The sequence below is a fragment of the Saccostrea cucullata genome, unplaced genomic scaffold (genome assembly GCF_032062105.1).
Source record: "Saccostrea cucullata isolate Sc308-1 unplaced genomic scaffold, CSIRO_AGI_Scuc_v1 ctg16739, whole genome shotgun sequence".
In the NCBI taxonomy this organism is placed as follows: Eukaryota; Metazoa; Mollusca; class Bivalvia; order Ostreida; family Ostreidae; genus Saccostrea; species Saccostrea cuccullata.
Window position 1 is genome coordinate 604 of NW_026940591.1, and position 11,588 is coordinate 12,191.

An 11,588-nucleotide genomic window follows, 5' to 3' on the forward strand; every position below is an offset into this window, starting at 1 on the left:
AGAAATTGTCGGGTGGAAAGAATTCAGTCAGTTGCATATAGAAACAAGATATGGAAAGTTAAGAAATTAAAATACAGTGGCACATATCCAAGGAGACAACCCCGTCTCGTTTTTTTTTTCAAAAATGGGTTAAAGTCAAAGGTCAAGGTCAAGAGACATGTACCAAAGAAAGGTCTTGTTAGATGATAGAATTTGTAGAATTAGTCCGAAAAAGCTTACGTTTTCCTGGCTATTTTACGATTTTGATATTTTAAAATGAAAATCTTAAAAAAAAAAAAAAAAAAAAAAAAAAAAAACGTCAGATATTTCGGACAAATGTGGAATATGAAAGTCATGCTTCCATGCAACCAGTCAACAATTATGGCTAAGGGTGAGGTTTTTCGGACAAACAAACAACGGACAGACTGACAGGACAAAAAAATATATACCCCGAATCTTCTATTAACTGGTCTTCCATCGTCGTTCATCAGAATCATTTAATGTACGAACTGTTAAAGTGAAGCACGATTTTTTCTAATCTCGTATGCGCTTTTAATCATACTTCTCATTAAACACAATTACCAAGAATATTTTGACATTGAATTGTAGGACACAAATCCCAAAAATCATGAGTTCTGTAGGTTCAAATCTTTATTCTAGCACATTTGTGAAGTGTGCAGTTGCAGGAGCTGGGCTTTGTTTTCTAGGATATTGCATATATTTTGATAATAAGCGAAGAAGTCATCCAGATTTCAAGAAAAGACTGAAAGAACGTAAGCATATAGATCTACCTTTGATTTCATCAGGTTGGGCACAGTTCCTTTTTCGGGGAAGTATTACTAAAATGTTTTACGGTGTTACTGTTGGGGCGAGCGCAGAGTTGTACCATCAAAAACACTTAAAAAATTGATCACCCACTTCAAACATGAAACTGCATGAGACATCTCGACTAGCTATGACGTCACATAACGTCACGTAATCCGAGATTCCTCTGACTCTAACCCCCGCGTTTATATTATGACTTGTGCGGGGGAGAGTGTCAGGGGACGCCATATTGAAGGAATTCAGCGACACCAGCTGGTGTCGCAACTCTGCCAACCTTTTACAACTTTATTTCGGGGAGCTAACGCCCAAGACGCGAGAAATTAATAAAAAAATTATTCTCCTACTTGTTAATCATCATTAAAAGGATGCTACCGTTGTTTAAATGGTCCTATCACCGAAAAATGAAGCATCACTTGAATAAGGTCATATCATATATATAGCCTTTTATGCTTTACGTTATTATTTATTTATTTGCGCAAAGGATATTGGGTAGTAAAGGGATTCTGGGAATGTTTCACAGAGAATATTGCCTGACCTATGTACAGATTTCATTCCGAATTTCCTCTGTTCTTACATGTTAGACTATTGAGCTCGCTTTGCAACACTCGCCGCGCTCGCTTTAAAACAGAATAATTCTTTTTTTCAGTAATAAAAACATTACTGTAATACAGTTACTTCTTTAGAATTTTCAAAAAGTCAAGTTAGCGAGAGTCCTTTCCATGGAAAAATCTTGGATGCGCCCCAAGATACTTTTAAAACTTAAAAAGCATACGCTTTATGTAAAATGATGCCTGTGTGACCTTAAAGGCAACTGCAGCCTATTCAGTTTTAATTAAGATATCTACATCTCTTCAAATCTCAGGTGACTTTTGGTATGTCTAGACTCTGACATCACATGATGTTGTATGAAAGTTCAGTTACCAAGGCGGTAGCTTGAACAGTGGTAATTCTTAAAGAGAACAATTAATCAACTAATTTCTGAAATTTCTATTTACAAATATTTAGATTCTTATTCATTCGTAAACTTGTATAGTTACCGCAAGAACATAAGTTCTAAGATGCATTTTTCACAAAGGATAGTAGGATAAGCAAAGTCCCAGTTTTCTCTTTGCCCAGACATTACTTTAAGACCTTGAGATAGAAGCAGTGCTTTACTCCATTGAAATATGAGAACTAAAGTCCTTTTCTTCATTGACATTTTTTATTGGAATATTTGGTAAACATTCACTTGATTTAGGATCAAATTGAATGTTACTTTTATATGAGACTTGTCATTCAGATAACAAATTTAAAAATAGGATGGATTTCATTGTATCCTACCTGGCAAAGAAAATTCCTTCAAAACTTAAAGCTTTAATGTTTTTCAGAACTAATTAATATAATCAACTTGAAAAAAATCCATTGCATATATATTAACCACACTAAGTGAAAAGAAAACAGTAAGAGCTAATAAGACTGCTGCTGGTTGCTATTCAAACATATATAAAATACATTCTTTTTAATAACTGTTCATGTATTAAGCAGAGTTGTCCCTAAGAGGAACCCAAACCCCTTTCTACTTTTTAATACTCCCTGCTATTCTAATTCTTAGGGACAATCTTGATAAGTGATCATTTATAACACAAAATGTACCACCCTCCTTTGACATTGTAGGTCGTAATCAATCAAGAGTGGGAAAGACATCAAAAGCTGCTGATATTCAGGTATGTCTTGCAAGAACAGTACAGTGTACCATTGCAAAGCTTTGTAGGAAACCATGGACAATTTTTTTTTTTATCCAACCATGGTTGTGCAGTTTATTTATATATCTAGAATTGTTGTAGTAAATTTTACAGGTTTAGTCAAAATCCAGTACATCTGATAACTTGTTAAATGAATTGTAGCTTCCAGACTTACAGAACCAGGAGGCGGTTCAGAAGTTTTTCTTTGAGCAAGTTCAACTTGGAGAGGAACTGCTCGCAGCAGGTAAAAGTTATTGTTCCAACAGAGAAAGCTTTGTCTAAATACTTTACCACTCGTATTTATCCCTGTATCCTTGATAAGTGTTTATCTTAAGTACTTTTTTTTCATCAACAAACCACAGTCAAGTCTCAAAATCACCTAAATTGATTTAATTCTAGATAATTTTCTAGACAGTTTTTGCAATCCAAATTATTTGGTGAATATAAATGGGCTAAAGCAGGCCAACATTACTGGTGCATGTATATCCTATTTTTGATATTAGGAAACATTGCATGCACCAATTAAACAGTGTAATTTACTTTATTTTCCCCTGCTACCACTTGTTCTGATGTGAACTATACAGTCTCTGACACTGTTTGACAATTTGGTGTAACGCAAATATAAGCATGACACCACCTACTGATAGTGCAAACTACAAATAGATTTGCAATATTTAATGTTATAAATTAGGATGATAAGTTTCAAATGCTCCAAGAATTTGCTAAAACATCATAAATTTATACCACCATATAAACATGAACACTTTTTACTTCATGACAGGTGATATTGAGAATGCAGTAGAACACCTGAGTAATGCGGTACCTCTGTGTGGACAACCACAGCAGCTCCTACAGGTTCTGGAGCAGACATTGCCACCCCAGGTGTTCCAGCTCTTAATACAGAAACTACCAGAAGTCAACAAGGTAAAATAGTTCTTATATCTGTATAAAATCATATAAATATGAATCTCATGTATTCGGTAATTATCCTTGCATTATTATGAAATAGACCTGTCACCATACGTCATAGTTGCCAACTCACCCGATTTCGTCGGGTCACACCCGATTTTTCAACCCGTAACCCGATTATTTTTTATGACCCGGCGGGTCATGCTTATCACCCGATTTTTGCAGAACAACCCGAAAATCTCCCGATTTTCCGGATTTGGTTCGTAAATTAGGTTGCACTTTTAACTTCCAGTTACAACCCAAGCTTAGATCTACGTAAACAATGCCGATGGATTAATTATCAGTGCAGGTGTAAACAATTAACTGGGTGTTGTTTTGACAAATCAATGTTTGAAGTCAATTAAAATGGCTTCCGATAGAACTAGATCGTTATCAGGCCCAACAGGAACAAACTGAACCAAACACATGTCTCTGATTGAACCAAGAAAGAGGAACGATATTTATGTACATTGTACATATCAAGGAATCTTGGAAAGAAAAAAAACTTTAATTCTAGATAAAATAAAGTGATCAAAGACAGTGTAGGCCTAATGTCACATTTAAAACACATTGCAGTAGTTAATTAAGAGAGAGGAAAAATAACTTCAAAACTGAAATTGGTAAACTTTCAAATTCAGCAGAAACTGAAAAGGCTTTTAAAAAAATGCACACTTACTTCAGGTTAATACTGAAATAAAACCTTCAATTTTCATTTTAACATGTAAATTTAAATCAAATTATGTATGAATTTTTTTGTCATAGTAAATTAAATCCTTTTTCAATAAAAGAATTCTCAATACACAAATACTTTGTATATATATGTATAAAATTTAATCATAGTAAATATGCCGTGAATGTCGTTACGCGTTATGACCAGATTTTTTACTTTCCAAATCTGGTCATGACCAGATTTTTACATGCTGGAGGTTGGCAAGTATGCCATACGTTTAATAAAACACTCAAAGCATTGAAAGCTGTGTTACTGAAATAAAATACATCCAAAAAAACCTTACATATTTTACTAAATCTGTAAACAAAAAAAAATCTGAAAGATGGCATTAAAAATGGAGTCAAAATGAATTTGTGGTTTTTGTTTTTCAGCGCTATGCATCAATGTTTGCCTCCTCATTTCAAATGCCCTCATCAGCGCCGGCCGCAAAAGGACCAACCTTGACTGTTGTTGAAGATGATGTAGAGTAGGGTGGGAAGACAAAGAAAGAGAGAACAAAAATTACCAATCCATTCAATGATAAACCATGAACACTCCTAGCAGCACATGCCACAGACCAATACCTGATTTGTACATATATGTGTCAGAGAGGATATTTGTGATATGCTTCTGAATTTTTATAAAAAAGCTTCATTAAACAAAATATAAAAAGACATTTTTTTGTTTTTTAACTGGTAGCAAAATAAAAGGTATGTTTTCATTTTTACCACCTCCTCTAAAATAGAGACAGGATTTTAAAAATGTGTGTGAAAGGTCTTGATGTAAATGAAACTTAAGAATGTGATTTAATTCAACTAAGTAATCAGTTGTTTTCCCGAAATCTGTAAATTTTATGACATTTTAACCTTGGACCATAAACACTCTTTTATGCCTTCAAATACTGTGATTTTTTTCTTTCAAAAATATTACATTAGTTCAAACAACTAGTATCTAACTTAAATGTTCATCAAATATATTTTGGTTTCTGGGTCCATTTCCATTCTGTTTGACAAAAAGGGTCATTGTCTATAAGTGGCATGCACTATAAGGCTAAATCACAATATCAAAAATCATAGTATATTTAGAAAAACCTTGTCACAGGTTATATGCATGTATAATGTGAAATTCCTATTTTTTCCTTTTCAAAAGTTATAATCAAAGTAATGTTGAAAATTTTGAAAAGTAGGTCAAACATGAAGGTCACAGGTTCAATTCATTTGCAAAGGTCTTGTCACAGCCTCACAGGTATGAAAATATGAAATATGAAAGACCTATCTCATCTCATTCAGAAGTTATGACAGGTAAAAGTTATTTTGACAGAAGGACAGACTGACAGAGAGATAGACAGATGGACAGGCGAATGAGATTTAATGTCTCCTGCTTGAAAGCAGGGAACAAGAAGATAAAATCTCAAGTCCAAAGATAATTGTCAAAAAATCCTAGAACATTGTTTTGTCCCATGCTGAAAGTGGGGAGTATTTATTTTGGCCTGTCTATCTGTGCATCCATCCGTCTTTATTTCTGTCTGTCTGTAACACTTTCCTCCACGTGATATCTCAAAAAGCCCTAGAGCATTTGCAGTGAGATTTTGCACAACAACTTACCCATGGCCTAAGGAAGACCCCTAATGATTTTGAGGTCAAGAGGTCAATGTCAAGAGTTAAAAAATTAAGTCTGTTTTAATACTTATGTTTCTATAATGCTATATCTCAAGAAGTTTTTGAGCTTTCGCAATTATGAAATTTTATACCACAACTTTCCTGGGTCTAGTGAAGACCCCTGTTGAGTTTGAGGTCCAAAGGTCAAGGTCGTATATCCATATTTTCTGCCTGTGCATAAACTGTCATTTCCGAGTTTCAGTTTCAAGTTTTTGCATTTAACATCTACATGTATATAATATAACTCCTTATGGCCCCAACTACCCTTTATATTTTGCTTCAGTACTTCATACATTTAAGAATTCTGCAAATCTGGGGAAAGGGGTTTTGACCCCCAATCTGAGCATCCTCATCTTTTTTCCTCATGTGACACAAATTCTCTGAATTTTACTTTCATGTATAACTTCATGATTTTTTGGGAAATTGTTTATTAAAAGACTAAGAAACTAAATGGACCCAATTCTGTTTGCAATTTCCCCCTTGAAAATATCATTACGCATTTAAAAATCAAAAACAAAAAAAGCGGCGTGTTCAACATTTTTACATGCACGACCGAATTCAACAGGGTACGAACTGACAATACCCAATAGCTCAGGGTAGATAACCTGTGACAGTAGCAAGTTCTTTTTTTTATCACTGTAAAAGTTTTTGAAGGGACACAGTATTATGCAAGGAATAGCTAGGGTTTTCCATTCTCCATTTCGTGTTTCATTAATAAGAAACAATATCGCAATTGCTTCATCAGGACTTAGACACCAACTTAATGCTAATGCTTCGAATTTCCTCAGTCTTGACAAATCTGTGTACTGTTGTGTTCAATGTGTTGGTTATCAAAGCAGAAAGGGAAGAAACATAAGACAAAATCGCTGGCTTGATGAATGGAAGGAAGATGAATATGATGACATTATAGTTGACAAAGAAATATTTGAAGACGAAGGGAGAGCTCGCCATTATTTAATGCTGAAAGCAACAGGATTTTTGTGTGTGATTTTCTTCCTCAATATAGCCGATATTATTCGAATACAACTGAGAAATTCGGTACCCAGGAATGAAGAAAACAAAGGATTAACAGAATCTGTATATTGGAAGAATAAAGGCTTCACAGGATTCTTGCTGTTGTCCATTGCATTAGGTGATTAGACTCCCCTTACCAAAATACTCACCTTCTGGCAACATCTTCTGGCATTATTGGCGCAATATTGCAGCAACATTCTGGCAATACATTGCAGCAATATTACGGCAATATGGTTTTTCGTATGTAAATTAGATTTGGCATTTTTGCGGCAATATTGCCAGAAAAGTGTTGCGGCATTATTGCGGCAATATATTGTAGCAACATTCTGGCATTATATTGCAGCAACATAGCGGCAATATCGTTTTTCGTATGTAAATTAGATTTGCGGCAATGTTGCTGCAAAGCAATTGCAGTACATGTTTACATATGTTCATTTTACAGAAAACTTTTAAGTGGCATATTTTCGTTGGGTCAGATTCGAGGTTAGAGGGAAATTATTGGTTCATCAGATTTGATTTCGTGGATGAAAGAGTGATAAGTTTTATTTCTTTGAAGTTTTACACTTTGTTGTGAATGGATTTGTTTCTTCAATGAACCCCCACCCCCACAAGGTGCAAGTGAACTTTTCTGATTAAGATTTGTCAGTTGTCCATCAGCATCTTCCCAAGTCAAGAGTTTCTGATCCACTCCACATAAATTATATGGAGCGGAGCGGATCAGGAACTCTTGACTTGGGAAGATGTCCATCAGTGTCAGCAGAGGAGTCTTAACATGACCTTTTCAGCAATTACAATCTTTCATTGAATGCAATGCTGACTGATGTTTTTCATACTAATTGATAGGCCATTATTTTAACATTTCTCTAATGCATTTATTAGGTCACCTGAGTAACTCAGGTGACCTATTGCTATCCGTTTTCGTCCGTCGTCGTCCGTCGTGCGTCGTGCGTCGTGTGTCGTGTGTTAACATTTGAACATTTTCAGCTTCTTCTCTTAAACCACTGAACCAATTTCAACCAAATTTGGTATACAGCATTTATGGGTGAAGGGGAACACAAATTGTGAATTTCATGGTCCCCACCCCCCTGGGGCCTGAGGGGTGGGGCCAAAACCACTAAAATTAATGAAATCTTTAAAAATCTTCTTCTTTACTCCTGGACATCAAGCAGGCAAACTGTTGGCATGAATGTAATGAGCATTGAGTCCTCTACCAAAATTGTGAAATTCATGGCCCCAGGGTCAGGGGTTCTAGTGCTAGGGCGGGGCTCTATAGATTATATAGTGAAAATGCATTATTTCTTTGAAAATCTTCTTCTCTGCTCCTGGGTATTAAATAAACTAACTAAGCACATAGTTATGATGAGCAAGAGTGCCTCTTCCAAAAATTGTGAATTTTATGGCCCCAGGGTCAGGGGTTCTGGTGTAAGGGTGGGGCTCTATAGATTACATAGTGAAAATGCATTATTTCTTTGAAAATCTTCTTCTCTGCTCCTGGGTATTAAAAAAACTAACTAAGCACATAGTTATGATGAGCAAGAGTGCCTCTTCCAGATTTGTGAATTTTATGGCCCCAGGGTCAGGGGTTCTGGTGTTAGGGCGGGGCTCTATAGATTATATAGTGAAAATGCATTATTTCTTTGAAAATCTTCTTCTCTGCTCCTGGGTATTAAATAAACTAACTAAGCACATAGTTATGATGAGCAAGAGTGCCTCTTCCAGATTTGTGAAATTCATGGCCCCAGGGTCAGGGGTTCTAGTGCTAGGGCGGGGATCTGTAGATTATATAGTGAAAATGCATTATTTCTTGGAAAATCTTCTTCTCTGCTTCTGGGTATTAAATAAACTAACTAAGCACATAGTTATGATGAGCAAGAGTGCCTCTTCAGATTTGTGAATTTTATGGCCCCAGGGTCAGGGGTTCTAGTGCTAGGGCGGGGCTCTATAGATTATATAGTGAAAATGCATTATATTTTTGAAAATCTTCTTCTCTGCTCCTGGGTATTAAATAAACTAACTAAGCACATAGTTATAATAAGCAAGAGTGCCTCTTCCAGATTTGTGTATTTTATGGCCCCAGGGTCAGGGGTTCTGGTGTTAGGACGGGGCTCTATAGATTATACAGTGAAAATACATTATTTCTTTGAAAATCTTCTTCTCTGCTCCTGGGTATTAAATAAACTAACTAAGCACATAGTTATGATGAGCAAGAGTGCCTCTTCCAAAAATTGTGAATTTTATGGCCCCAGGGTCAGGGGTTCTGCTGTAAGGGTGGGGCTCTATTGATTATATAGTGAAAATGCATTATATTTTTGAAAATCTTCTTATCTGCTTCTGGGTATTAAATAAACTAACTAAGCACATAGTTATTATTTATAAGCAAGAGTGCCTCTTCCAGATTTGTGAATTTTATGGTCCCAGGGTCAGGGGTTCTGGTGTTAGGGCGGGGCTCTATTGATTATATAGTAAAAATACATTAATTCTTTGAAAATATTTTCCTTTGCTTCTGGATTTTATGCCTATGATCCAAGTATATATATATTTATGATGAAGAAAGGTGCATCTGGCAAAGTGGTTTTTTTTATGCCCCCAGGGTCAAAGGGGGGGGGGGGTTCATAGTCTGAAAATGAATTAATGCTTTGAAATCTGCCCTTTGCTATTAATCAACCATTTTATGATTACATTTGCAAAATTTGGAAATATGTGGCCCATGGGTCAGTGGGTGATCACGGTGCACAACTGGTTATAAAGTGGAAGTGCATTTTCTTTCTGTTACTCTGATCTACCTCTGGGTATTAAGTAAATAGAGTAAGCATGCTAAGTTAATAATTATGATAAGCAATGGTGCCTCTTTCAAAATTGTAAATAGTGAATTTCATGGCCTCCGGTTTAAAACACGTACCAAATATAATTGTTTGAAAGTTGTTACACAATACTCAGGTGACCTATAAGGCCCGTGGGCCTCTTGTCTTTATATATATTCTCTTTTCCCGATCATGACAAAGAGCACATGGTGGATTTGACCAAGTGACAGGGGATGCTTACTCCTTCCATGGTACCTGATCCCACCTTAGATGTTTTATGTTTCAAAGGTCCCTTGCTCCGTTCCTGTTTTATATTCAATGTTTTATTGGACATTTGAGCTTGATTACTACCGTATTCATTATTTCCATTTTATACAACTTTTCACATTTTCACTTTCTGATCCTCCACAACCACTGGTTTTTTGAGGTCCTAATATATGGATTAAAGTTAGTTCAAAACATATGACCCCTGAGGGTAGACCCATACCAGAGTTTTGGTAGCTAAAGAGATCAAAGATCAAACATGTTGATACCGAAAGAATTAGGTCTTGTGAAAAGAAATATATGTAGATGTGCACATGTAAAATATGTAAGCTCTAGCTCCAATCAATCGAAAGGTACTGTATAGGCAAGGTCAAAGTTTATGTAGACAAATAGACAGACATATGACAAAGTATTAAAAATATATGCCCCCAAATCTTCAATAATTATTATAAGGGCATACAATTGCAAGTTAGATTGAAGAAGAAACACATATGACAATTAATTAAGGTCTTCTCACAAAGAAAACACTTGAAATATGAATGATCAAGAGCCAATCCATCTTCGCTAGCCAAGGGTTTCCAAAACAAAATATTCTGGTTTGGAAACCCTTGGCTAGCAAAGATGGCTCCAACCAAACCAAAGAAATGAGTACTAAAATTATCTTCGATTAATGGGAAATAAAAGTTGCGAGAAGAAACATTGATACAAAAATTAATCCTTGTCACAAGCTAAAAACCATTTTTTTCATTTCAGCTACAATAATTCCAAGTGGGATTTGTCGAATCTGCGACAGATGTGTGCGGAGTTTGTGGCTTTTAAAGGGCGGTAAAATGGTGCGAGTCCGAACATTCGCCCCTTTCTTCATGACAACTACTCACGAAGTGCCTGTAACAAATATTTCGGGACTAACTGCAAGAGCAGGACAAAATTATGTGTCATTTCAACTGAAGAGGAAAGACAATAAAATAGTAAACCTTTCAATGTCCAACCTGACTGGGAATTTTAAAGAACCCTCATTATACGATCATTATGTAGGAAGATACCGGGATTTGAAGTCTTCATGAACTTTAATCTTGTACGAATAAAGTGTTATGATTGAATTTAAAACTTTTTTTTTGTTTTACTATACATGTAGATCGGAATTTGTCAACAAATAAAACTTAAAGAGGACTGTGAGCACCGAGCTCATAAAATGACACCTGGGCCACCCACTGCTACATGAGTACAATGACCAAATTCATTTTTTGCTATAGAAAACTTCAACCTTACCATTTGTGCAATTGGAACACTGAATAGGAGATGAAAAATTGCACTATATAAGGGATTTTTTTTTGGCCAGCACCTACTGCAACACAGGACCTCAGTTTATACAGTCTCATTCGAAGGACCACTGTGTAGTAAAAATGTATGAACATTTTTGATAAATAATAGGAGGATAAGGGATGGTAGGCACTCCTATGTGTCAAGGATGGACACCTCCATCAATATATGCCCCCACTTTTCGAGGGGGTGGTATATTGATACGTTTTTCAGTGGCATGACCATATGAAAATGTGGATGTACTGAATAGTTTCTAGAATAGAGCTTAGAGATTCAAGCTAATTTTAATACCCCCTGCTTGAAAAGTGGGAGGGTATACAGTGATCGAGATGTCCATTTGTCTGTACAT

The 11,588-nt window shown here is 35.7% G+C and overlaps 2 protein-coding genes across 2 annotated transcripts; both read left to right on the plus strand.

Annotated features, from left to right (window-relative positions):
• Window positions 1-575: 575 nt before the first annotated feature.
• LOC134255669 (mitochondrial import receptor subunit TOM20 homolog) lies at window positions 576-4,858 on the plus strand. Its single transcript, XM_062738195.1, has 5 exons — window positions 576-752; window positions 2,458-2,507; window positions 2,688-2,769; window positions 3,307-3,449; window positions 4,575-4,858. Exons 1-5 carry the CDS (start codon window positions 608-610, stop codon window positions 4,671-4,673), a joined length of 519 nt encoding a protein of 172 aa, XP_062594179.1. The 5' UTR covers window positions 576-607; the 3' UTR covers window positions 4,674-4,858.
• A 1,613-nt stretch (window positions 4,859-6,471) lies between these two features.
• Window positions 6,472-11,026, plus strand: LOC134255668 (uncharacterized). The gene is made up of 2 exons (XM_062738194.1): window positions 6,472-6,972; window positions 10,673-11,026. The coding sequence occupies exons 1-2, from the start codon at window positions 6,507-6,509 to the stop codon at window positions 10,981-10,983; spliced, it is 777 nt and encodes a 258-aa protein (XP_062594178.1). The 5' UTR covers window positions 6,472-6,506; the 3' UTR covers window positions 10,984-11,026.
• Window positions 11,027-11,588: the final 562 nt, after the last annotated feature.

Excerpts from the sequence above, each read along its gene's own strand:
- LOC134255668 (XM_062738194.1), top strand. The coding sequence starts at position 6,507 with ATGCAAGGAATAGCTAGGGTTTTCCATTCTCCATTTCGTGTTTCATTA. Across the intron at positions 6,973-10,672 it reads GCTGTTGTCCATTGCATTAG|CTACAATAATTCCAAGTGGG; the intron begins GTGATTAGACTC and ends TTTTCATTTCAG.
- LOC134255669 (XM_062738195.1), top strand. The coding sequence starts at position 608 with ATGAGTTCTGTAGGTTCAAATCTTTATTCTAGCACATTTGTGAAGTGT. Across the intron at positions 2,508-2,687 it reads CAAAAGCTGCTGATATTCAG|CTTCCAGACTTACAGAACCA; the intron begins GTATGTCTTGCA and ends AATGAATTGTAG. Across the intron at positions 2,770-3,306 it reads AGAGGAACTGCTCGCAGCAG|GTGATATTGAGAATGCAGTA; the intron begins GTAAAAGTTATT and ends ACTTCATGACAG.